At 35.2% G+C, this 26,849-nt stretch overlaps 1 protein-coding gene across 1 annotated transcript in view; it reads left to right on the top strand.

Annotated features, from left to right (window-relative positions):
* Positions 1-26,849, top strand: part of PGM2L1 (phosphoglucomutase 2 like 1) — a 70,955-nt gene that overhangs the window by 23,121 nt on the left and 20,985 nt on the right. Inside the window, exons 2-5 of the mRNA XM_030836104.2 lie at positions 17,735-17,902; positions 20,122-20,228; positions 20,944-21,028; positions 24,420-24,503. Of these exons, the coding sequence (XP_030691964.1) occupies positions 17,735-17,902; positions 20,122-20,228; positions 20,944-21,028; positions 24,420-24,503 (444 nt within the window). The remainder of the gene's footprint in view (positions 1-17,734; positions 17,903-20,121; positions 20,229-20,943; positions 21,029-24,419; positions 24,504-26,849) is intronic.

Below are 26,849 nucleotides of genomic sequence, written 5' to 3'. Positions count from 1 at the left end.
CTCTTTTTTATTTATTTTAAAGAAATAAACCTTTGGTTAACTTACGTATTACAGATGGTTTTATCTTATTTTATTTTTTATTCTTATTGAAGTAGTGTTGATTTACAGTGTTGTGTTAACTTTCTGGTGTACAGCATGGTGATTCAGTTATACACATATATGTATTATTTCTTAGATTCTTTTCTATTATAGGTTATTACAAGATATTGAATATCGTTCCCTATGCTATACAGTTAGGACCTTGTTGTTTATCTATTTTATATATAGTAGTGTGTATCTGTTAATCCCAAACCCCTAATTTATCCGTCCCTCCCTTCCCCTTTGGCAACCATAAGTTTGTTCTCTATGCCTGTGCATCAATTTCTGTCTTGTAAATAAGTTCATTCATATCATTTTTTTTTAAATTCCATATAAAAGTGACATCTATGACATTTGTCTTTGTCTGACTTCACTTAGTATGATAATCTCTAGGTCCATCCATGTTGCTGTAAATGGCATTATTTCATTCTATTTATGGTTCAGTAATATTCCATTGTGTGTATATATGTATACACCACATCTTTATCCATTCATCTGTCGATGGACATTGGTTGCTTCCATGTCTTGGCTACTGTAAATAGTGCTTCTGTGAACGTTGGAGTGTGTGTATATTTTCAACTTAGAGTTTTCGTCTTTTCCAGAAAAGTGGGATTTTATATGCCTGAGAGTGGGATTGCTGGATCGTATGGTAACTATTTCTAGTGTTTTAAGGAACCTCCATACTGTTCTCCATAGTGGCTGCACCAATTTACATTCCCACCAACAGTGTAGGAGGGTTCCTCTTTCTCCACACCCTCTCCAGCGTTTATTATTTGGGGGCTTTTGGATGATGGCCATTCTGACCAGTGTGAAGTGATACTTCATCGTGTCAGTAGTTTTGATTTGCATTTCTCTAATATTAGCGATGTTGAGCATCTTTTCATATGCCTGTTGGCCACCTGTAGGTCTTCTTTGGAGAAATGTCTGTTTAGGTCCTCTGTCCATTTTTTTAATTGCGTTGTTAGTTGTTTTGATTACAAATGTGTTTTTTTTTTCAGTTTGTCTTTTGGATTTATTTATGTAATTTTTATCATGCAGAACATAATTATAATTTTATTGACAGATAATACTTGGTAGATATGTCATACTTAACATTTTCTGTTTGTTGAACATCTTAAAGTGTTTCTGATTTTTTTCCAGTTTTATTGAGAAATAATTGACATACATCACTGTATAAGTTTAAGGTATATGGGACTTCCCTGGGGTCCAGTGGTTAAGACTCCATGCTCCCACTGCAGGGGGCACAGGTTTGATCCTTGGTTGGGGAACTAAGACCCTGCATGCTGCATGTTGCAGCCAGAAAAAAAAAAGTTTAAGGTATATGGCATGATGGTTTGATTTACATATATTGTGAAATGATTACCACAGTAGGTTTAGTAAACATCCATCATCTCATATAGATACAATAAGGTGTTTCTGATTTTTTAATAGCTATTTTCAAGAATGCTGAGAGCATTATTTTGCATACAGCTTTTTTTTTCTTTTGGATTATTTCTGTAGCATATGTAAAGATGACATATATATGAGATAGAGATATTTAATTTCTGAGAAATGCAGTCAGACCATAATTGTAGCATGAGTTTGGAAGCATATGAAAATTGGGCCTTATTAAAAAATAAATAAAACCTGTCTTATTGTTTCCTTCATTGATAGTTTTCATGCTGATGGGAAAGTTTCTCCTGATTGTTAGTATTTTCACCACTCCAAAATACGTATTAAACATCAGGCCATGAATCTTTTTCTGGTACAAATTAAATTAAGTATAGAATTACAGAATCTCAGTTGACAGGGACCTAGATGTCATCTTGTTTAAGCTCCTACTCAGAATTAAAATGTCTAAAGTATCCCTAATAGATAACTTCAGTGTCAGAATATCCCTGATATAGTAGACTCTTGTCTTACTTGGGAGTTAGATTCTAAGGTCAATAAATAACAAAAATTTCATAAAGTAAAAAATTACATTTGGGAAATCTTAAATTGCCTATGAACTACAGAATATGTGACTTCAAGTATCTATCTTGGTACAGTTACATTACTGTATAATAATGTATATAGTAATTCACCATATATAATGGAGCACATGCACAAAATGTAATCTTTAGCAGTGCTTTGGGAGGTAGGGCTAAGTACATATAGTTGAATATGTGTAAGTTAAATGTATATAAAACTATACTATGTAGAACAGTATTGTATAGTAGAGGGACTTCTGGTTCTAGTAATGACAGATGAGGTAGTTTGGACAACTTTCCTCTAACAGCTAGAAAAGATAGACAAAGTATAGATTTATAGGTGTTAATGACTCAGCAGGTTAGTCAGGAATTTCCTGTTCAAGATCTGGAAGAAGACAGAAATTCAGAGAGGTTGAGTTTAGCATTTAGGGCCACCTTTGACCTGTACTCATTTTCTGATCCAGGATGGGCAGCCAAGAGGTTTAGCAGTCTTTTTGTTAGCCTTGCTAGGATAGAGGGACAAATATTGGAATTGAGGGCCTACCATAGGTGGGAACCCTGAAAATACTTCCACTTGAATACTGGTGAATACTGTAAATACTTCCCTGTGAATACTGGTGAACTTGAACTAAACATCCTGCACACAGACTGCATCCAGCTCTGAGTCATTTGGAGCCTGAAAAGTGAATTAAGGGAAACCCAGATTACTAGTGTCTTCAGGTGCTTGGAAGAAGCAAAAAAAAAATCTTCCCTAGAGGAAAGTACCTTCATCCCAGGTTTCAAATTATTCCTACTAATAATGTTTCAAATATAATATTCAATACAGAGTTAAAGATAACCAGACATGCAAGGAAACAAGTCAACATGAACAAGAACCTGAAGAACCAACAGATAATAGGAACTCCTGAAGGGGCTCTTTATACTGCAGTTATCAAATGCAGGCTTTAGTATTATTTTTTTTAATATTTATTTATTTATTTGGCTGTGCCAGGTCTTAGTTGCAGCACACGGGATCTTCGTTACCACATGTGAGACCTTTGTTGCAGCATGCAGGATCTTAAGTTGCAGCATGCAAGCTCTTAGTTGTGGCATGCAGGATCTAGTTCCCTGACCAGGACTCGAACCCGGGCCCCCTGCACTGGGAGAATGGAGTCTTAACCACTGGACCACCAGGGAAGTCCCAAATGCAGACTTTAAAATAACTATGCTTGTCAACTTCCCAATTAAAAATTGGGCAGAGAAATGAAAATGATACAAAAAAGACATAGTAGATTTTAATAGAAATTATGGATCTGAAAAAGTGCAATAACTAAAATCAAGAATTCAGTGAATGAATTTATAACATTTCAAACAGAGTTGAAGAGAGAATTAGTAAACTAGAAGATAGGTCATGGAAAATTGAAGGATGGAATGACAAAAGGATGAAGAGGAAAATAAAGAAGACGGCATAAGACATAAGATGATACAGTGAAAAAGTTCCAACATACATTTAATTGAAATCTCTTAAGGAGAGGAAAGAAAATGAACTAGAAACAACATTTGAAGAGACAACAGCTGTGAAATTTCCTAAACTGGTGAATGACATCAATCCACAGGTAAAAGAGTTTGGGGTTAATTTGTACTTTATAAACTTTTCTCCCTGATTATATCATCCTTCCATATAAGGAAATAAAGGAATAAAAAGTTTAATGACCACTAATAAAGAACAGTGTGTTTCCTTTTAGTTTTATTTTTCTGTGCATTTGTATGTATCCATTTTATAAATTTGAAATCATATTGCACATATGGTGTATATACTTTCCCCCTTAATATATCAAGAATTTTTTCCCATATCATAGAATTCTAAAGTTATTTTTAATATACTATTCTAATGCACTATTACATCATACTTTTTATTTAACTGGTTTTCTATTGGATATGTAGTTTGCTTATATATATTTTTTACTATTACAGACATAATACAATAGCAAATTTTATATACCCATGACTAAATTTTAACATGCATCTATGATTATTTCCTTGGGTTAAGTTTCTAAAAATAGAATTGCTGGATCAAAGCCTATTAATATTTAAGTTATTTATAACATTGGCAAATTGTCATCTGAGATATTGTATCAGTTTATACTCCCTCTATGATAGATTGTATTTTTCAAAGATGGCTGTACCCATATATATTATATATATGCGTATATATTATATCATTATATATCATTTTTTGGTATCATATGCATTTATCTTTTTTGTATCATATATACATATCCCATCTCACATGCTATAACTTTGGCACACCTCAGCTGAAAGGTAGGATCTATATCTCCTCCCCTGACACCTGGGTAGATCTTTGTAACTGTCTCCAGAAATGCAGTATAGTGGAAGTGAAGCTTCCTGACTTCCAAGGCTAGGTCATAAAAGGTAATGTGGCTTCCACCTGGCTTGCTTGCTCTTGAGATACTTGCCCTTGGAACCATGTCACAGGTAGTGTCCACTATAAGTATTCCTGTTGAAAGCCCCAGCTAGCCCCATCCTGGCTGTGCCCTTTCTGAATTCATGACCCACAGAAACTGTGAGAGATAAATGATTATTGATTTAAGCCACTAAGTTTGGAGTGGTTTGTTGCCCCTGCCATGGTAATTTATATACCCTCCATTTCCAGCATTGGGCTTATAATTTTGAAAACTCTTAATAAAGTTTCTAAGTGAAAATGGTAATTTTTATTTCCTTGGTTACAAGGAAGAGGCTATTGGGTAGGGAAGTTAATAGTTGGCATGCTGACTATAGATATCATTTCAAATTTAGTAAATAAGTCTAATGCTGAACTCACTATCACTTTACCCTCAACTTGTTCCTCACCCTCTACCCTCCAATTTCTACTCATTTTTCACTTCAGATATTACTTCCTCCAGTTAGGTTTCCCTGACTCTGCTCTCTATCTTTCAATCCATTATGGGTTAGAGACTTATCTTGTGTGCTCCTATAGAACCCTATTACTTACTCCTATTTTAATATTTTTTATATTCAATGTGGTAATTACCCTTTTACTTATCTTTATGCCTCAGTAGATCTTGAGCTTTGTGAGAGCAAAGACAGTGTCTTCTTCTTCCCTATAGTGTTTCCTGTACCTAGCACATAGTATGTGCTTAATAAGTAGATATTTTTGATTAATTCAACAAATATTTGTTGAGTGCCTACTGGGTACCAGGTTCTGTTCTCGGTACTGAAAATATGGTAATAATTAAAACAAAGTAATATTTTTGAGTGATCATGTGAAGTATATATTTGTGATTTAATTTAGCCTCAAAGAAAAACATGAAATTATTTTTCCAAAGGCCTTTATCTTAAAAAATATATCCACTTAATTAGAAAATTCATTTCAATTGGGGGTTCTTATGTTTGATTGCATGATAACTTAAACCTGTTCTGATATTTTCTTTCCCTAATATTTATGTTTCCTGAAAGAACATGGCTGTTTTGTCACCATTAATGACTCATAGTCAACACATCTTCTGTGTACAAAGTACAGGTTATGTACTGTGGGGAATACAAAGTTGTTTAAAGTATGGTCACTACTATCAACTGAAGGTACCCCCACCCCCATTATGTAATTGATTACTCTTTTTAAGGAAATGCTCACTATCATCTGTTAACTTTTTTCCTAATACTTATTTTTGAGTGACATTTCACTTAGAGTTATAGGACAAATACAGAATAGCAAAAATGTATAGTTATTTCCCTCAAAATATTTGCCAAATAAGGACTTTGATGAATGCTGCTTTAATGTATGAATGGCAAGAAGAATGCTTGGATAGGTAGGAGAAGGAGGAATGATAGGGGATGGAATTCAGTGTTTTGAAGAAGTATTATATTGGGCGTCAAGAAGGCTCAACCTTATTTCCCATTGGGACACAAATATCACTTACTGTATTAGGGTACAGTCTAAGCTGTTATACCAAGGGCTATAAAATGTAATGGCTTAAAGCAGAGAGAAGATAATTTCTCTCATAACACTCAGAGGTCAGTGGCAGTCCAGGGTTGGTATGGGGTACCTGTGCCATCCTCAAAATGTGACTTCCACTATTGATCCAAGATGTCTTCAGCCCATAGGAAGAAGAATAAGACTCAGGAGAGTGTACACTTAATCCTTTTCAGGGAAAGACCTGAAAGTGGAACATGTCATTCCCGTTTTCATTCCATTGGCCAGAACTTAGTCACATGGTCACATCTAACTATAAGGTAGACTGAAGTGTAGCCCTTAGCTGGGCTGCCATTTATGTACCCAACTGTATGATTAAAGGAGAGAGAAATATTGGGAGACATCTAGCAGTTGGGTGCTATTACCAATCTGGGGTCCTCAGATTCCTGACTTATTGTCAAACTTTTAAAACACCTTAGGAAACTTATATATGTGTCTGTTTATAATCCAATTAAAATTCTAAGTTTTTTTGCTTTTGATTGTAATTAGGAGTGTGTATGGTAGTACTCAAGATATACTCAGTTCTTAGCAATTGGCAGTTGTCCTTGATTGAAAAAAAATTAATCAATTGATGTATTTTATTGGACAAAAAAAAGTTCCAAGTATGAACTTTATTGGAGAAAAAGTTAAATAGAGAGAGACAAGGAGTTTGAACTGTTGACTAGATTGCAAAGTGAGTCTAACAATCAAAATGTTAGGGTTTGAAGAGATCTTTTCTTTCTTCTTCTTTTTTAAAAAAAATGCACATAGAAAAGCTATATACTAGAATGAGATCTTTTCAGATTAAATTCCAACCCCTAAATTGTGCTGATGAGCCTCAGAGAGAAGTGACCTGTCCAAGGGCTCATAGTTTACTTGATAGAATAGACTGGGTAAAGAACTCAAGTCTTCTACGTCTTAGTCTATTAAAGAAACTAACAACATTATGGAAAGAGTAAGCCCAACCAGGATACTGCATAAGCCCTGAAGATACAAACATAGAAAGTGAAGTGATTTCTTTCAATCTACCATTAAAAAAAAAAGTTTTGAGGGGTATGCGAGTATTCCTCTCTGAATACTAATTTTATTAAACAGGTCAGGTTAACTGTGGTAACAAATCCTCCAAAATTTATTGGAGTATTTGTGAGGTAGGAGGTAGAGGGGAATTTTGCTCTGTGAATCATTTGTTCCATCTTGATGCTACATACTCCTGGAAGTCCTTGGAGCCCTCTCTCTTTCATGGGTAGATGGGGAAAGAGAGGATTGTGGGGGTAATGGAGTGTTTAATGGGCTAGGCCTGGAATGCCACACATCTCTTCTACTCAGATCCATTGACCAGAACTCTGGCGCATGATCTCATCTAGCTCTAAGGGAGGCTGGAAAAAATATTCTAGCTGTGTGCCCAAGAAGAAGAGTTGAACATAGTAGACTCAGTAGACTGTGCTTTGTTAGAAAAAAATCTGTAAGTTAAAAAAAAGACTTTATGTAATCTTAAGTTTTAAAATAAAATGATTAATCTTTTTATGTTTCACACTAATATTGGCATAATCAATATTATACTTAAATGATAACAGTATATTTTATTTTTTTGAATTTTTGAATTTTATTTATTTTTTATACAGCAGGTCTTATTAGTTATCCATTTTATACACATCAGTGTATACATGTCAATCCAAATCTCCCAATTCACCACCCCACCCCACCCCCTACCCCACCGCTTTCCCCCCTTGGTGTCCATATGTTTGTTCTCTACAACTGTGTCTCAATTTCTGCCCTACAAATTGGTTCATCTGTACCATTTTTCTAGGTTCCACATATATGTGTTAATATACGATATTTGTTTTTCTCTTTCTGATTTACTTCACTCTGTATGACAATCTCTAGATTCATCGACGTCTCTACAAATGACCCAATTTCGTTCCTTTTTATGGATGAGTAATATTCCATTGTATATATGTACCACATCTTCTTTATCCATTTGTCTGTCGATGGGCATTTAGGTTGATTCCATGACCTGGCTATTGTAAATAGTACTGCAATGAACACTGGGGTGCATGTGTATTTTTGAATTATGGTTTTCTCTGGGTATATGCCCAGTAGTGGGATTGCTGGATCATATGGTAATTCTATTTTTAGTTTTCTAAGGAACCTCCATACTGTTCTCCATAGTGGCTGTATCAATTTACATTCCTACCAACAGTGCAAGAGGGTTCCCTTTTCTCCACACCCTCTCCAGCATTTGTTGTTTGTAGATTTTCTGATGATGCCCATTCTAACTGGTGTGAGATGATACCTCATTGTAGTTTTGATTTGCATTTCTCTAATAATTAGTGATGTTGAGCAGCTTTTCATGTGCTTCCTGGCCACCCGTATGTCTTCTTTGGAGAAATGTCTATTTAGGTCTTCTTCCCATTTTTGGATTGGGTTGTTTGTTTTTTTAATATTGAGCTGCATGAGCTGTTTATATACTTTGGACATTAATCCTTTGTCCGCTGATTCATCTGCAAATATTTTCTCCCACTCTGAGGGTTGTCTTTTCGTCTTGTTTGTAGTTTCCTTTGCTTTGCAAAAGCTTTGAAGTTTCATTAGGTCCCATTTGTTTATTTTTGTTTTTATTTCCATTACTCTAGGCGGTGGATCAAAAAAGATCTTGCTGTGATTTATGTCAAAGAGTGTTCTTCCTATGTTTTCCTATAAGAGTTTTATAGTGTCCGGTGTTACATTAATCCTTTTTTTTTTTTTTTTTTGCGGTATGCGGGCCTCTCACTATTGTGGCCTCTCCCGCTGCGGAGCACAGGCCTCCGGACTTGCAGGCTCAGCGGCCATGGCTCATGGGCCCAGCCGCTCTGCGGCATGTGGGATCTTCCCGGACCGGGGCACGAACCTGCGTCCTCTGCATCGGCAGGCAGACTCTTAACCACTGCGCCACCAGGGAAGCTCTCTAATCCATTTTGAGTTTATTTTTGTTTATGGTGTTAGGGAGTGTTGTAATTTCATTCTTTTACATGTAGCTGTCCAGTTTTCCCAGCACCACTTATTGAAGAGACTGTCTTTTCTCCATTGTATATCCTTGCCTCCTTTGTCATAGATTAATTGACTATAGCTGTGTGGGTTTATCTCTGGGCTTTCTATCTTGTTCCGTTGATCTGTATTTCTGTTTTTGTTCCAGTACCATACTGTCTTGATGACTGTAGCTTTGTAGTATAGGTTGAAGTCAGGGAGTCTGATTCCTCCAGCTCTGCTTTTTTCCCTCAAGACTGCTTTGGCTATTTGGGGTCTTTTGTGTCGCCATACAAATTTTAAGATTTTTTGTTCTAGTTCCGTAAAAAATGCTTTTGGTAATTTGATAGGGATTGCACTGAATCTGTAGATTACTTTGGGTAGTATAGTTATTTTCACAGTATTGATTCTTCCAATCCAAGAACATGGTGTATCTCTCCATCTGTTTGTATCATCTTTAATTTCTTTCATCAGTGTCTTATAGTTTTCTGCATACAGGTCTTTTGTCTCCCTAGGTAGGTTTATTCCTAAGTATTTTATTCTTTTTGTTGCAATGGTAAATGGGAGTGTTTCCTTAATTTCTCGTTCAGATTTTTCATCACTAGTGTATAGGAATGCAAGAGATTTCTGTGCATTAATTTTGTATCCTGCAACTTTACCAAATTCATTGATTAGCTCTAGTAGTTTTCTGCTGGCATCTTTAGGGTTCTCTGTGTATAGTATCATGTCATCTGCAAACAGTGACAGTTTTACTTCTTCTTTTCCAATTTGTATTCCTTTTATTTCTTTTTCTTCTCTGATTGCCATGGCTAGGACTTCCAAAACTATGTTGAATAATAGTGGTGAGAGTAGACATCCTTGTCTTGTTCCTGATCTTAGAGGAAATGCTTTCAGTTTTTCATCATTGAGAATGATGTTTGCTATGGGTTTGTCGTATATGGCCTTTATTATGTTGAGGTAGGTTCCCTCTATGCCCACTTTCTGGAGAGTTTTTATCCTAAATAGGTGTTGAATTTTGTCAAAAGCTTTTTCTGCATCTATTGAGATGATCATATGGTTTTTATTCTTCAACGTGGTAATATGGTGTATCACATTGATTGATTTGCTTATATTGAAGAACCCTTGCATCCCTGGGATAAATCCCACTTGATCATGGTGTATGATCCTTTTAATGTGTTGCTGGATTCTGTTTGCTAGTATTTTGTTCAGGATTTTTGCATCTATATTCATCACAGATATTGGTCTGTAATTTTCTATTTTTGTAGTCTTTTTGTCTGGTTTTGGTATCAGGGTGATTGTGGCCTCATAGAATGAGTTTGGGAGTGTTCCTTCCTCTGCAATTTTTTGGAAGAGTTTGAGAAGGATGGGTGTTAGCTCTTCTCTAAATGTTTGATAGAACTCACCTGTGAAGCCATCTTGTCCTGGACTTTTGCTTGTTGGAAGATTTTAAATCACAGTTTCAATTTCATTATTTGTGAATGGTCTGTTCATATTTTCTATTTCTTCCTGGTTCAGTCTTGGAACATTATACCTTTCTAAGAATTTGCCATTTCTTCCAGGTTGTCCATTTTATTGGCATAGAGTTGCTTGTAGTAGTCTCTTAGGATGCTTTGTATTTCTGCGGTGTCTGTGGTAACTTCTCCTTTTTCATTTCTAATTTTATTGATTTGAGTCCTCTCCCTCTTTTTCTTGATGAGTCTGGCTAATGGTTTATCAATTTTGTTTATCTTCTCAAAGAACCAGCTTTTAGTTTTATTGATCTTTGCTATTGTTTTCTTTGTTTCTATTTCATTTATTTCTGCTCTGCTCTTTATGATTTCTTTCCTTCTGCTAACTTTGGGTTTTGTTTGTTCTTCTTTCTCTAGTTCCTTTAGGTGTAAGCTTAGATTGTTTAGTTGAGATTTTTCTTGTTTCTTGAGGTAGGCTTGTATTGCTGTAAAGTTCCCTCTTAGAACTGCTTTTGCTGCATCCCATAGGTTTTGGATCATCGTGTTTTCATTGTCATTTGTCTCTAGGTATTTTTTGATTTCCTCTTTGACTTCTTCAGTGATCTCTTGGTTATTTAGTAACACATTGTTTGGCCTCCATGTGTTTGTATTTTTTACGTTTTGTTCCCTGTAATTGATTTCTAATCTCATAGCGTTGTGGTCAGAAAAGATGCTTGATATGATTTCAGTTTTCTTAAGTTTACTGAGGCTTGATTTGGGACCCAAGATGTGATCTATCCTGGAGAATGTTCCGTGTGCACTTGAGGAGAAAGTGTAATCTGCTGTTGTTGGATGGAATGTCCTATAAATATCAATTAAATCTATCTGGCCTATTGTATCATTTAAAGTTTGTGTTTCCTTATTAATTTTCTGTTTGGATGATCTGTCCATTGGTGTAAGTGAGGTGTTAAAGTCCCCCACTATTATTGTGTTACTGTCGATTTCCTCTTTTATAGCTGTTAGCAGTTGCCTTATATATTGAGGTGCTCCTATGTTGGGTGCATATGTATTTATAATTGTTATATCTTCTTGGATTGATCCCTTGATCATTATGTAGTGTCCTCCCGTGTCTCTTATAACATTCTTTATTTTAAAGTCTATTTTATCTGATATGAGTATTGCTACTCCAGCTTTCCTTTGATTTCCATTTGCATGGAATATCTTTTTCCATCCCCTCACTTTCAGTCTGTATGTGTCCCTAGGTCTGAAGTGGGTCTCTTGTAGACAGCATATAGATGGGTCTTGTTTTTGTATCCATTCAGTGAGCCTGTGTCTTTTGGTTGGAGCATTTAATCCATTCACATTTAAGGTAATTATCAATACGTATGTTCCTATGACCATTTTCTTAATTGTTTTGTTTTTGTATGTCCTTTTCTTCTCTTGTGTTTCCCACTTAGAGAAGTTCCTTTAGCATTTGTTGTAAAGCTCGTTTGGTGGTGCTGAATTCTCTTAGCTTTTGCTTGTCTGTAAAGCTTTTGATTTCTCCATCGAATCTGAATGAGATCCTTGCCAGGTAGAGTAATCTTGGTTGTAGGTTCTTCCCTTTCATCACTTTATGTCATGCCACTCCCTTCTGGCTTGTAGAGTTTCTGCTGAGAAATCAGCTGTTAACCTTATGGGAGTTCCCTTGTATGTTATTTGTCGTTTTTCCCTTGCTGCTTTCAATAATTTTTCTTTGTCTTTAATTTTTTCCAATTTAATTACTTTGTGTCTCAGTGTGTTTCTCCTTGGGTTTATCCTGTATGGGACTCTCTGTGCTTCCTGGACTTGGGTGGCTGTTTCCTTTCCCATGTTAGGGAAGTTTTCGACTATAACCTCTTCAAATATTGTCTCGGGTCCTTTCTCTCTCTCTTCTCCTTCTGGGACCCCTATAATGCAAATGTTGTTGTGTTTAATGTTGTCCCAGAGGTCTCTTAGGCTGTCTTCATTTCTTTTCATTCTTTTTCTTTATTCTGTTCCGCAGCAGTGAATTCCACCATTCTGTCTTCCAGGTCACTTATCCATTCTTCTGCCTCAGTTATTCTGCTATTGATTCCTTCTAGTATAGTTTTCATTTCAGTTATTGTATTGTTCATCTCTGTTTGTTTGTTCTTTAATTCTTCTAGGTCTTTGTTAAACATTTCTTGCATCTTCTTGATCTTTGCCTCCCTTGTTTTTCCGAGGTCCTGGATTATCTTCACTATCATTATTCTGAATTCTTCTTCTGGAAGGTTGCCTATCTCCAGTTCATTTAGTTGTTTTTCTGGGGTTTTATCTTGTTCCTTCATCTGGTACATAGCCCTCTGCCTTTTTATCTTGTCTATCTTTCTGTGAATGTGGTTTTTGTTCCACAGGCTGCAGGATCGTAGTTCTTCTTGCTTCTGCTCTCTGCCCTCAATGTATTTTATTTTAAAGCTTATTTTCTACTTTTGGAGTAGTTAGCATCTTTATTTCCTGGATATGATTTTTATATTCACTCAGTGATTATTATTCAACTTTTATTAAACCAATTATTATTAAGTAAATCTCACTTTATATGACAAGTATAGTCATTCAAGTGTTTTATCTAAGCCAATTTAGCTTATGCTAATTTCTACAATTTTTTTAAAGATGGAGAAATTAAATTTAGAATTACACCAAAATCCTTTGAAAAGGAAAAAAATTATTGGTTTTAAGAGAGTGTATTTTGGACTCAGGAAGCATCTGGTTTGGAAAACATGTTCTGCTTCAGGACTCTAGACTTGGATCTCCAAGCTGGCTGACCCTCAGAAGTAAATGTCAGTTGCATTCACCCTTCAGATTTTCAGATTGCAGTTTCCTATTTTAACTGCTGTCTAGAAATAAACTTAAATTTTTTTCTCTGTAGTTAATATAAAACTGATATTTATTGTTTAGACACCCATCTTTGTCAGAAGCATTTAAAAGTGTTACAGATTTATAATTTTAGATATATTTGAGTTACTAAAAAATCAATTTTATATGTTGTCTCCTCTTTAGATGTTTAACAGTATTAAGATTTGGAATTGTTAATATATGTTATGTTCTTTTAGATCTGTCCTAATCTTCTAAACAATGAGATTCATGTTTTAGATTGCTTTTAAGCTGTTAGGTTTAGTAGTAGAATATTAATAGAGATTCAACTGTATAAGAATTATAAAAATACTAGGTTTATAAAAGTAGTAGGAAAGAAGATTTACAGGTGAATTCCTCATTGGCAAACTTGATTTGTTTTATTTAATGACGATTACGTACTTTTTTATATACTTTTATACACATTTATATTTGTTATGCATAAATAATACAGAAGTCCCCTAATTATTAACAGAAGAGGTTCAGAAAAGCTTGGGTGAGTCCAAAACGAGCCTTCATAAGTAAACGCTAATACTTTCATTTCATGGCAGGCAGAGTTGGCGTGATTTGAGGCTGATGTGAGCTTTCTTCACAGTTATGAAAGTCTTTAAGAAGTTAAGTTTGTTAGAAGAGGCACTTCTATATATTTAAAGTGTTGCCTTTTTTGTAAATCAGTTCTTTCATGTTTTCTTTGAATTTGGGCCTTATGGACCTACAATATGGAAAAAAAAACCAAACCTCCACACAGTATTATGTAAGAAGACACTTTCTTGTCTTCAGTTCAGCCGTATAAAGTTGCAGCAATCCATATGATTAGAACCAAAGGAAATTGGTATACAGGTAAAATTTGAAAATAATGCATGGCTTTAATTCTGTATTCTTTAGCTTACTGATTCATACTAAACAACCAGCTTCATTTCCGATGAAGTATAGAACATGCTAGTAGTCACTAAAATCTCTTTGGATTTTCTTCAGGGTTACTTTTTTAGGGTACTAAAATTATTAGGATTCTAAAATATGCTAGTTAAGAGCAAATTTAGTTCAGATTGGATACATTTACTTTCTAAATAATTAATTTTCATTTTATATAGTAAGTCAATAAGTACATTTCTAAGAAGTATGTAAATCAACTTTCCTACTGACTTACATTTTAATTTTAGAGGTGCTTTTTTTTTTTTTAACAGTTGAACAATTTTCTTTTTTTGCTGATAGGGCTTCTCCTATTCTCAAGTAATGAGTGAATTGTAAATAAGAGTGTACACTTAGAAAGAAAACAATAATTTGTATTTGAGAAAGCGCCAATATATGTTTTATAGATTCAGATCTTCTTAATAGCTTTCTGTGCATAGGAAAAAGAGAGTAGTTTGTGAGGTAAAAAGTATTCATGTAGATACACAAGTAGTAGTTTTTCTCAGCCCCCATGGATATCTATATAATTTTTACCATAAAATAAGTAATACGTACATAAAATAGCCCATCAGAACCAAGACTGTACAATAAAAATAATCCTTTCTACCTCAGCATTTTCCCCTGATTTTCCCATCATAGATAATCACTATTTGTAGTGTCTTATATTTGCATGGAGTATTTCTAGAATTATACATAAGTATACATATACATCTTTTTATACAAATTTAAACACCTTATATACTCTTCTGCTTTTCCTTCCTTTTCGTTTAATATATCTTAGTTCCTTGTGGAAATAGTATTTTTTTTAAATAAATTTATTTATTTAGTTAGTTTTGGCTGTGTTGGGTCTTTGTTGCTGCGTGCAGGCTTTTTCTAGTTGTGGCGAGCAGGGGCTGCTCTTCATTGCAGTGCACGGGTTTCTCATTGTGGTGGCTTCTCTTATTGCGGAGCACGGGCTCTAGGCGCACATACTTCAGTAGTTGTGGCACGTGGGCTCCGTAGTTATGGCTCATGGGCTCTAGAGCTCAGGCTCAGTAGCTGTGGCGCATGGGTTTAGTTGCTCTGCGGTATGTGGGATCTTCCCAGACCAGGGCTTGAACCTGTGTCCCCTGCATTGGCAGGCAGATTCTTAACCACTGCACCACCGGGGAAGCCCGGAAATAGTATTTTTAAAATAATATTGTAATTCTTGAGAATCTTCATATATTATAGTTTATAAAAATCATGGTTATTTGAAGATTTTAACAGCAAAATACAAATGTAATTTCATCATCCAAATGGAAAATATATGATAATCATGGCTACATAGATAGACTTTTAATTACATTTTAAAATGTTTGGAACATCAACATCTAATTTAATGTCTAGCTATGAAATAGTAGAGAAATCTGACTTTAAAGGAGATTTCAAGTGACTGTCACCTAGTCACTTAGCTCTTTTTACCATAAAGATTTGCTTATTTCTAATGCATCTTGATTCTTTACCCATTTTTATTTTTCTCCAATTTACAGGCTTTTTCAGAACCAGGAATTAGGTTAGAACTGGTTGTGATGTATAACAGAAAATAGAATTTTTAGGCCCTACTCTAATAGCTGTGCAATAAATATTAGGAAGTATACTCAGTAACCTAATAGCGTTCATGTCTGGTGGATCATTTTTATATTTATATAGCTGTAATAAAAAGGAATCTTTTTTACTTTGTAGCTGGAGTTAAATTATTATTAGAAGCATTATTAACCTGCCCTACATAATTATTTTGTTTATAGTGAGATGGTATAGGCTTTAGAGCCAGACCAACCTGGATTCAAATCCTGTCTAGACCTCCAATATTAGCTCAGTGTTACAAGGCTCCTTCTCTAAATCTTAATCTCTTATCTCTTAATCTCTTAATCTCAATACGATGGTAATAGTACTACTACCAGTAAGATACTGCAGTGAATATTCTTGTATGAATGAATCTTGTTCATGTGAAGGTATTACTGTGGACAGAGAAATCTATGGGCCAAAAGGCATATGCAGTTTAAATATTGATAATTGCTGAAAAATCACTCTGAAAAGACTCCCAATTTCAATGTAACTAACTGTATGACACTGCCTTGTACCCTCTATAGTACTGAAGTTTTTCAGTCTTTTCAATTTTTGTCTTTCTTATAACCTATTTTTAAATGTTAACTCTCTTCAAGTTTCTGACCTCTGTATCAAATCTGGCAATATCTTAGACATTGGAATAATATATAGTAGCCCAGATAATCTTATTGTTTAGATTTTTCTCTTAATAGCTATTCATATTTTAATGTAGGCTCTATATTTGTTAGTCTTAAATAGACTCCTTGAGTCAAGGTGCGCTCTCTCTCTCTCTCTGTGTGTGTGTGTGTGTGTGTGTGTGTGTGTGTGTGTATGTATATATACACATTTTTTTTAACATCCATCTAGTTTAAGCAGATTACAATTTCAGTTGATCAAAATTTCCATGGCTTCTCATTAGTTTGTGGCATGTCCTCTGGTTACTTTAGTTTCCACTATCCCCAGAATACTTTTTTGTTTAAATTATATATTAATATGATTTTATTTCTTTACAAGTACAAATATACTCTAATATTTAGCGTCTTTCAAGTGCCTTGGTTTATCATTCTGAATATTCATTGTCATTATATGGACTGTAGATGTAGACAATCTATGCAGTTAGTATGGACTAAATCCATATTACATATGGTATGGAAGAGAGAAGTTATGCTTTACCTTATTTTCTTATTATTTGACTCTTTCTCCTAAAAAAGAAAATACTGGAAAATTCCATTTAAGTTTTATTCTCATTGTAATTGCATTTCTATTCAAAACTTGTTACTCATTTGTGAAGCACTGTTTTCAGTTATAGGCACCCTGAGCTTTATGAAAATAAGTTGAAGTATGTGCTAATGAAATACGAACCCTAAAATAAAGATGTTGGCATGTCTTGCTTCACAAGCCAAATTTGGACTGAATTTTCATTCTCACTCTTAACCAAGTCCACATTTAACACTTAAGACCTTTTCATGGTCAACTATTGCTGTAGATAAATTGAACGGTTTTCTGTGACTTTAAAGAGCAGTAAGGCTTATCTGGCCATTTTGAATTACAGATGTTTAGGAAGTATTTAGTAGGCATGTTTTGATGACATTTATCTAATAGCTTCCATATTTCTTTTAAAACTTAACATAGACTTTAATTGATATCATTTTTGACTAAGAGGTTTATTTTGGATCCATAGCTCTTGTCAATTTGTTAAAAAAAATTCTTGAATATATTATTTTAAAAATATGACAATTAGAGATATGTAAATCACACTCAATAGGGTCTGGCCTCTTTGGGGACTCAATAAATGGCAGGTGTTTTTTTATTATACATACTAATATTAATAAGTAGCACTGTGGAATTTGTAGTCGTCAACGTAGAACCTTGTTATGTATGAATAATACTTATTGCTTCCTCAGAAGGGCTTCATATTAGGACTCCACTTGTGATCCTGATTAAGTTTTAATACATCTTTTTTATAGAATCCCAAAACAAAAGAGCAAATTGAAAATCTGTTAAGGAATGGGATGAACAAGGAGCTGCGAGATAGACTTTGTTGCCGAATGACTTTCGGGACTGCAGGACTTCGTTCTGCTATGGGGGCAGGATTTTGCTATATTAATGATCTTACAGTAATACAATCAACACAGGTAAGTATTATAAATTATAATATGTGTACTTTTATCACTCTATTTTTTGCTTTATAAATTAGTTTCTTTTCTTAAAAAAAAAAAAAAAAGAACAAAAACAAAAAAAGCTTTATATCCAGCAAGATACTCTCTTGTAAATAAAAAATGTAGAATAAATTCTGACCTTTGGTCTTGCACAAGACTGATCTTAGAGGTCATTTATGTATCTTTAGAGTCACAGACTGACTTTCTTATTGAGTTATTTTGGTTGCCATTGTCAACTTCTTGACAATGTTACTTTGCATTTGAAACCAGGAAATGGATGTTGACATTTCCATTTAATACAAAGAAACAAATTTAGATAGAAAGAAGGTGATTGCTCATTTTGGCATATGGCCATTGGTAAAGATTAACCAGAGTATTTGGAAAATTTAGTTGAAAATATTTCCTTTTAACATGGTTTTCCATATATTTTGAGAGTTAAGACAGTGTTGATATGATACAATTTGTTTTATTTCTCCCCATTTTTATGCAACTTATTCTAGAAACATTACTTTTCTTTCCAGTGAATCATCCTTAGTGTTTCAAGGAGCTCCACTTTTGAGGCCAAAATGCATTTAGCATATACTAAAAATAGTTCTGAACTAGAGAATTGCTCAGTAGATATAATTCTAATTGATACTGCCAAACAGTAAATCACCTTTACCCTTATTCTGAGGGAATTCTCTAAATCCAGGGGCTAATGCAGAGGATCAGGAACAAAGGATGACAAGATGACTGAATAGGTAGGATACTTGCCTCCTCCTGCCCCCATCCCCTTTTCTTTGTCCAGAAACGCTTCAGTTCGATCTTTTTTGTATGTAGGGTTTCCTTATAAGCTTTCATTTTAACTGAAGATTCCTTGACTTCAGAAAAAGGAGTGGAGGAGGTGTTTGAAAATCAATTTCTACAGAAGTGCAAATTTTTACAGGAGTTGAGATTCCATTATTTGAAGTGGAAAAGCCAGATGGAATCTAATTCTTAAACCCTAGTTTTTTTCAGAACCTATGTATGGATACGAGAAGATGGATTTTTACACCAGAGAATGAGATTCTGTGAGGTTTTAGGACAGTATCATCATTAGAAATAAATAAGTTGGTGAAACTAGTCAATTTGGGCTATATTGCATGCATGCTTGGGCACACACACACGCGTAGGGAGTAGGTTAGGAAGAATAATTATACTTGAAAGAACCATGAAAGAAGGGTCCAGAAGTCACTGGGGTCTCCTCTGGTGCTGCCACATAGTTACTTAGCAGTCCCTGCCACATAGTAGGTCTTCAATAAATCAGTATAACATAGTTTTGGTTGAATGAATGGCTTTGGGTAAGTCATTAAATGGAGCTTCAATCTTATTTTGTTTCCTCTTTTTTGGAAGAAATGTTGAAGGACAGAGACAAAAATAGAACTGGTATCTTCATTTCTTTCTTTTGGGGGTTGTTGTGAGGATTAAATGTGGCAACATCCGAGGAAGTAGTTTTAAAAGGACTGTAGCAATATGAAGTGTTATTTTTACGGACGGAAGTGTTTATTAGAGTTAGCAAATCATTCATAAAATAGTTAAATGGTGTTTTGGCTTATTATTGTGATATTTTCAATATTAAGTACTTCATTTCATTTTTTTCGTCACCCTTGACTGCAGATTTTCCTCGTTTATGAGATTTTCTTTCTGTGAGATTTTAAAACTAAAGAATGGGATCAGCCACCTTAAGAAAGTTCTAATGAAGGTTTATGTTGCTGCTTTTAAATATTTGTGTCATAAATTAGATCAAATCTTCTGGTTAGCTTCAATCTTATGATTTAGCAAGGCCTAACATGGTCAAAATTTTGTTCTCTAGAGCCTTAAGGCAAGAAACAATTTCTTTTGGCTCTTCTAACAAGTTTTTTTTTTTTTTTTTTAGCATTCTGACTCTCATGTCCCATCTTTTTTTCCCCTAATGTTTTATGTATCGTATTGGATTTAAGTTACTTAATTGATATTTCTGTGGTATTAAACGTGTCTGAAACTCCAGGAAGTAGGTGTTTATCATCTCACATTCGAGGACTGAACATTGTTCTCACATTGGTAACCATGGGCAAAAGGAGGAAGCCAGCTCCCTGAGAGCCAATAAGCTGCACACCACACATAAAAAGAATAGCCCTTAAGTCGTAGAAAATGCAGGCATTAGTCAGGAACTAATTTTCTGTGTTTATCTGCTTCAGGGGATGTACAAATACCTTGAGAGATGTTTCTCAAACTTCAAGCAAAGAGGTTTTGTCGTGGGGTACGACACCCGGGGTCAAGTAACCAGCAGCTGCAGCAGCCAGAGGTACAGTGTTAATTGTTTCAGAGATTAAGCTGGATTGGAATAAAACCTTGAAAAAAATGTTATGCCCAGTTGTAGGATTTCTGAAACAGGAAGCTGTCCAAAAAAAATGTGATCACATGCTAATGTTTATTTTAGAGGTGAAATAGAAGCATTTCAAAGGTAACCTTTGGTTTTTACAGAAAGGGGTAAATTTCTAAATGTTTAGAGTTAGTGTTTAGAATGACATAGACTCTGTGATGATTTTAATATTTTGGCAGAGGCACTGGGTAGGAGGATTATGTAACTTGCATTCTCTCATTATAGTCCTATTTGATTAGTTTTAGGGTATTTTCACACATAGATAATCATGATATAGTGATACTTTTTCTTCACGGGGTAAATAGGCATATTGTGTTTATCAAAGTCTCTGGTTTCACTTTCTTCCATGTTTTTTGCCTTTTGCGTGTTTTATTTCTTATTAAAAGAGCCATCAGAAGATGAATGAGAAAAAAGGAAGAAATTTAAATGTCAATTCTGTTCCTTGTTACCCCTTTTCAAAAAAATCTCATTTAACATTTTAAAGTTGGAGCGTGAATCTTAAATAACTAGTGATTATAAGAATCGGTTGTATTATGCTACTGTATATTCAGAATAATTATAATGCATTTATTTTATGGGAGGTTGGTTTTCAAAAAGTATGTAAAGCTAAGGACCAAGTGAAATCTCTTTTTTTTAGGCTTGCTAAACTCACTGCTGCAGTCTTGCTGGCCAAAGATGTTCCTGTGTACCTTTTTTCAAGATATGTTCCTACGCCTTTTGTAGTAAGTGTGTTGTATCACTGATTGTACAGAAAAGATTGCTCTTGAAAAGATTTCTTAAATCAAGCAGGATTTAAATCTTTGTCATGCATATAGCTCTGTATTAAGTGATACGAAGGACCTAAAGAAAACCAATTTTGTGCTGAATTTATTTTCATTCAACAAGCATGTGTCGAACCACCTAAGAATTTGATCTATAACAAGATGACAAATCCACAGTCATGGCGGGATATTTTAATACTCTTCTTTCAGAAACTGATTTATCAGGCCTGCAAAAATTATTACAGATAGATTTAAACACACAATTAGCGTGCTTAATCGTGTATGTGTGTGTGTCTGTGTGTAAACCCTGTATTCAGTGATGGTAGGATACTCATTCTTACCAAATAGGGTCACAAAGGAAATCTCACAAATACAAGATAATTGCTTATTAAGCCATAGCCCTGGACCCCAATGCAATAAGATTTAAAATAAAGAAACCCACAAATCCCCATATGTTTGGAATTTTAAAAACACATTCGTAAGTAATTTATGGATTAAGGAAGATATAATGAAGATTAGAAACTATAGCCATCCTTGCTTTGCATGGTAGTGCAGGACTGTAAAGATAACTGTGTAAGCTAAAACCATGCAAAGCAATGTTAGTTATCAATGGGGGAAATTACGATTGTTCTGTGACCTTTAAAATTTTTTTGTCAAAACCTTAAATATACCTTTTGTCTTGATTAAAAATGTACAGAGAAAAGAAAAAAGTAATAAACTAATATTTATTTGCTACTCTGTAATTTAAAACATTAGAAGTGGTAAAACACTTTAGTGTTTTATTTCTTTGTAATACAATGTATCAGGACTGTGACCAGTGCTTGCTTCTTGTCATATGACTCAACAATATGAGTAAGCATCTTCTCTATGCCTTGCTGAATTATCACACTTCTTTCTAAGTCTGGATCAGCTTCCCACGTTTTATCTTTTGTACTTACTTTCTTTCTTTCTTTTTTTGGCTGTGCTGTGCGGCTTGTGGTATCTTAGCTCCCCAACCAGGGATTGAACCCAGGTCCTCGGTAGTGAAAGCGTGGAGTCCTAACCACTGGACCGTCAGGGAATTCCCTATCATTTGTACTTTCAGTATCATAAAATGTCTCTGAGAATTCCTTTTTTGACCAGTATCACTCCCTCTGGGACAGCTTCATCCCTTTCATCACAACCACATCCTTCATTTATATCCATACATTCACCTTCACTAAGCTCACCTGGTTGCACATCTAGAGTCTCTTGAATGACAGCAGTGTCAACGTTCCCGGTTATTTCTTCTATAACTCCATTTATGGTCGATTTAAATGTCACTTCCACTGTTATCACTTTTGTTTCTTTGCTGCACTTTCATCTTTGTTGGCCAGTTCCTTCTTTCAGTTGTCCATTTTTGCAAAATTGTCACATGGGTATATCACTGGGAGATGAGGCAACACAGCTACATGCTTTGCTGTCTGTGAGAGAGCTGACAGATGCACAGTGACCAATCACTGACAGACTTGATGACATGATTGGTTATTAATCATGATGGATCTCTTATATACATAGTTATTTCAGACTGAAGAGCTAGCAGCCAGGTTTGTACTTGATGCAGTTACTCACAGTATAGCATGGTAACTAAAATTTGAGCATGTTGTTGGGAGACTGGTATCATTTAACTAAAATATGGTATCAGAAATTCATGTATACTGGAACTTTGCAAAGCAAGGACTGTCTGTATTTAAAACTGAGCAACAATGAAAACAATAAATAGCAAAAACTATGGGATATAGCTAAAGCCCTACTTAAGGGGAAATTTATAGTCTTAATGAATATATTAGGAAAAAAATTTTTAGAATAACGAGCTAAGACTTTAACTTACTATGTTAGAACCAAAACAGAATAAATCCAAATAAAATAAAAGTAATAAAGATATGAGGAAAAATCAATTAAATAGAAAATAAAGAAAAGATTGTATCAACAAAAGCAAGAGTTGGCTCTCTGAAGAGACAATTAATAAAATAGACAAAGCCTTTTGGCAAGGGTGCTGAAGAAAAAAAAGACAAAGAAAGTAAAAGAGTGAATAATAAATACATAGCTATTAAGAAAATCACAATATTCTGAATAACAGTGCAAATAAATGTGAAACTTAGGAGAATTGGCCAATTTTCTAGAATAACTAATACATCAAAACTGATAAGAAATAGAAAACCTGAATAGACCTATAACCACTAAAGAAATTGAACTGGTTTTTATTTATCTTCTCAAAATAAAAATGCCAGGTTCACATGATTTTGTGGACAAGTTTTACCAAATGTTTGACCATTAGATAATGTCTCTATAAACTGTTACTAGTGATTTATTGGAAATATACGGAGTGGCTCAAAGAATAGAAGGAATTTCTAAACAATTAGCTCTAACGAATGACAGAAACCAGGGAGGGCCCAGAAATGTAGAACATTTATGTAGGAGTCTGCCACTGGGTTACCATTTCCAGCTGTAACTATGTGTTGGCCTTCCTGTCTTATTGCAGGTAGATTTGCTCTAGCTGCTAGGGAAGTTATTTTATCACCATGTCTTTGAGTCAAAAGGCAATCTTCCTTGACTACCTATAGCAGAGACATCTTAGAGAAAGACTCTGACCAGGCTTGGGTTGTGAGCCAGTCTCTGAGTTAAATCATCAAGGGAATAGGTTACTCTAGTCAGATCAGGGTCACGTGTCCACCCGCCCATGGCCAGGAGGAGAGAAGTTAGATGTGATGGTAGAAGGAATATGGGGAACATCTTAGGCAAATAAATGATAGCTGCAAAGAAAAAGGGAAATTCAACCTGGGAATTAACTTTGGGAGAGATGGTAAATTGACCTTTATATGCTATAGAGGCCACAGAGTATATGTAAAGATCTTCAAATTGGAAGGCAAGAGACCTAAGTTCTTCTCTTATATATTCTCCCTTATGATTATATAATGTTGGATAAACAGTATACAGTGTGTAAAATATGATACATTAGATGATTTCTTAAATTTACTTCCAGGTCTAATATTTTATGATTATATTCCCCTCTCATATCTCCAGAGTCTTGTGGAGTATCTGGCATATAATAGGTGTTTGTTAAATATTTGTTAAATGAACAAAATAATTATAGGACTAAGTTAAATGAGACTAGAGGGGGAACAAAACCATTCAGTCTAACAGTTAGGTGGTTATTGATGACCTAATATTTAGGTGGCTTTAGTTATATCCCACCCAAGGAACCTGGAGTTGATTATTGAGGTTTTAGGCTATTTATATCTTAATGTCTTTTCCAGTTATTTAATCAAAGTTATTCTTATGTCAAATGTATGAGTAGCTAAGAAACAAATATTTATTGCTATTGTTTTTTTAGCCATATGCAGTCCAGGAGCTCAAAGCAGTTGCAGGTGTGATGATTACTGCATCTCACAACCGCAAAGAAGACAATGGATACAAGGTAAACCTTGGACTCCTTATCTTTGGTCATTTCATAGTTCTTATTTTATTTAAATAATATGTGCTGAGTATATTTTCTACAGTGAGGAGCAGGGTTAGACATTGGGAACAGAAAGATAAAAACATTGAGGCTACCCCTCAGAGAAAGTGTATCCCTAATGGCCCTTATTACGTTTCAATATGTACTATTACAAAAGTCTCTTCAATGGTCTTTTTACTTCTGATATCTTACTGCCTTTGATTTCCCCAACCCATCCCAAATCCACCCTCTCTACCATTTCAGAAATAAAGGCATTTTGTACCAAGAACTTAAAGAATAAATGGGAGTTTGATGGAAGAGAGCCGGAGGAATAGTATCTTGACCTCATTCTCCTCTCCCTCCAACCTTCTGCTGGGACTCCCTATTGGCCACAGGATCTATTTGATGTGTCAGGCTTCATGGCAGAAAGCAGGGTGGGGAAGGGTGAAGAGTGGCTCTGGAGGGGCAAACAGAAGATATGGCACAGTATTGAACCAGTGTTTGGGGCTCCTAGCTGACGAGTCCATGATCTTATATTCTTTTTTCATCTTGTGTAGGGATACTCCAGGCACACTAAGCTCTGTTTTACTGGGGAAAAGAATATTTAATCCTAATCTAAGATTTTGGCCCTGGCCAGCTAAATGGGTAGTGTTACCATTTATAGAGGCAGGGAAGAATCATAATTAATTAGTTTTGGACATGATTAAGTCTGAGGGATTTGTGGGTCAAACAGGCAGCAATGACCTGTAGGCAGTTGAATAAGTAGATCTGTTGCTCAGGGGAGAAATCTGCGCTGAAGTTACAGATTTGGGGATCACCGTACATACTGTATTAGAGCATATAAGAATATTTGGAAATTCTTTACTTGGATGAGCAGCCCAGAGACAGTGTAGGTTAGAAAAAGAGGTCAAGAATGGAACCCTAGGGAATATCAACTTCAAGTGAAGGGAGAAAGAAGAGGAGCTGGAGATAGGACAAAGACCGGAAGAGGCTCGTATGATAAAAGCGAAAGAGGCAAGGGAGTTGCAAGGAGGGAGAGGTCAACTGTCAAAGAGAGCTAAGAACCCAGATCTCTCCTCTGAGCATAAGACTCCTGAATCCAGCTGCCAACTTAATATCTGTTGGGATGCCTAATGGACATCTCAAAATTAGTGTCTCTGAAACAGTGGTCTTGATTCCCCCCAGACCTGCCACATAGACACCCAAATGTGTTCCTCCCCCAGTCTTACCCATCTCTATAAATTCACACTACCACCCACCTAAACAAAAACCAAAATTCATTCTTGATTACTCCTGACATTAATTTACTAACAGGTTCTACAAATTGTACATATACATCCAAATGTATATGTATGTATAATTTGAGATACATATGTATCTACATATACATCCACATATATGTAGAATATGTTTACTTCTGCCAGTACCTTCTACCTTCACTGTTCTAAACCACTGTTGTCTTTGCCTGAACTACAGCATCTTAGCTGGTCTCTTCCCTGCTTCCATTTTTCTCCCCTGCAGTCCATTCTTCACCAAGCAGCCAGATGATCTTTTAAAATATAAACAGGCCATGTTAACTTTCCTGCTAAACCCAAACTGCTTACCCTGGGGCTTACAGGACTGTCTCCTGCCTGCCTCTTCCACCTTGTTTCATTCATTCTTCTCCTATGCTCAGTACGTCCCAGTCACACTGCAGCTCCTTTCCATTCCTCCAGCTCTTTCTGTATACCAAGCCCTTTTCCCACTCTGAGCCTTTTGTTTGTTCCTCTGCTTGGATTTCTCTTCCCCAAATCTTGCAGATTTGCTTATTTTCATCCTTCAAGGCTCCTGCCCAGATGTTGTTTCCGTGAAAAAGACCTTCCCTGGCCACCTTATCTGAAATGGCTTCCCTCAGTGACCTTCTCTTCATCTTATTTCCTTCACAAAACTTATCACTATCTGTAATTACCTGCTTTCTTTACGATGAATTATCTTGTTTGTTTATTGACTTGTTTGTTTGACTGTCCCCACCCCATTCCCCAATATAAGCTCATGGGTGGAGGGACTTTGTTTTGATATTTACTGCTATTGAACATACTTGTCACATAGTAGACCCTCAAAGATTTGTTTTCTTAAAGTATTCAATATAAGCACAAGGTAAAAAGTATGAAAGTTAAGCCAGTGTAAAAAGTTAAACAATAAGGAGTATTTCTCCCACCCTCTTCCCCTAGTATCCCTTTTCAGAAGCAAATACTGTTTCTGGTTTTGGTTTCCTTCCAGAGAGTCTATGCACGTGTAATCATGACCAATCACGTACTGGTCACTCCTCTTTTTTTTTTCCCCATAAAT

The sequence above is a fragment of the Globicephala melas genome, chromosome 8, assembly GCF_963455315.2.
Source record: "Globicephala melas chromosome 8, mGloMel1.2, whole genome shotgun sequence".
In the NCBI taxonomy this organism is placed as follows: domain Eukaryota; kingdom Metazoa; phylum Chordata; class Mammalia; order Artiodactyla; family Delphinidae; genus Globicephala; species Globicephala melas.
This window is presented reverse-complemented; position numbering and strand designations above follow the sequence as displayed.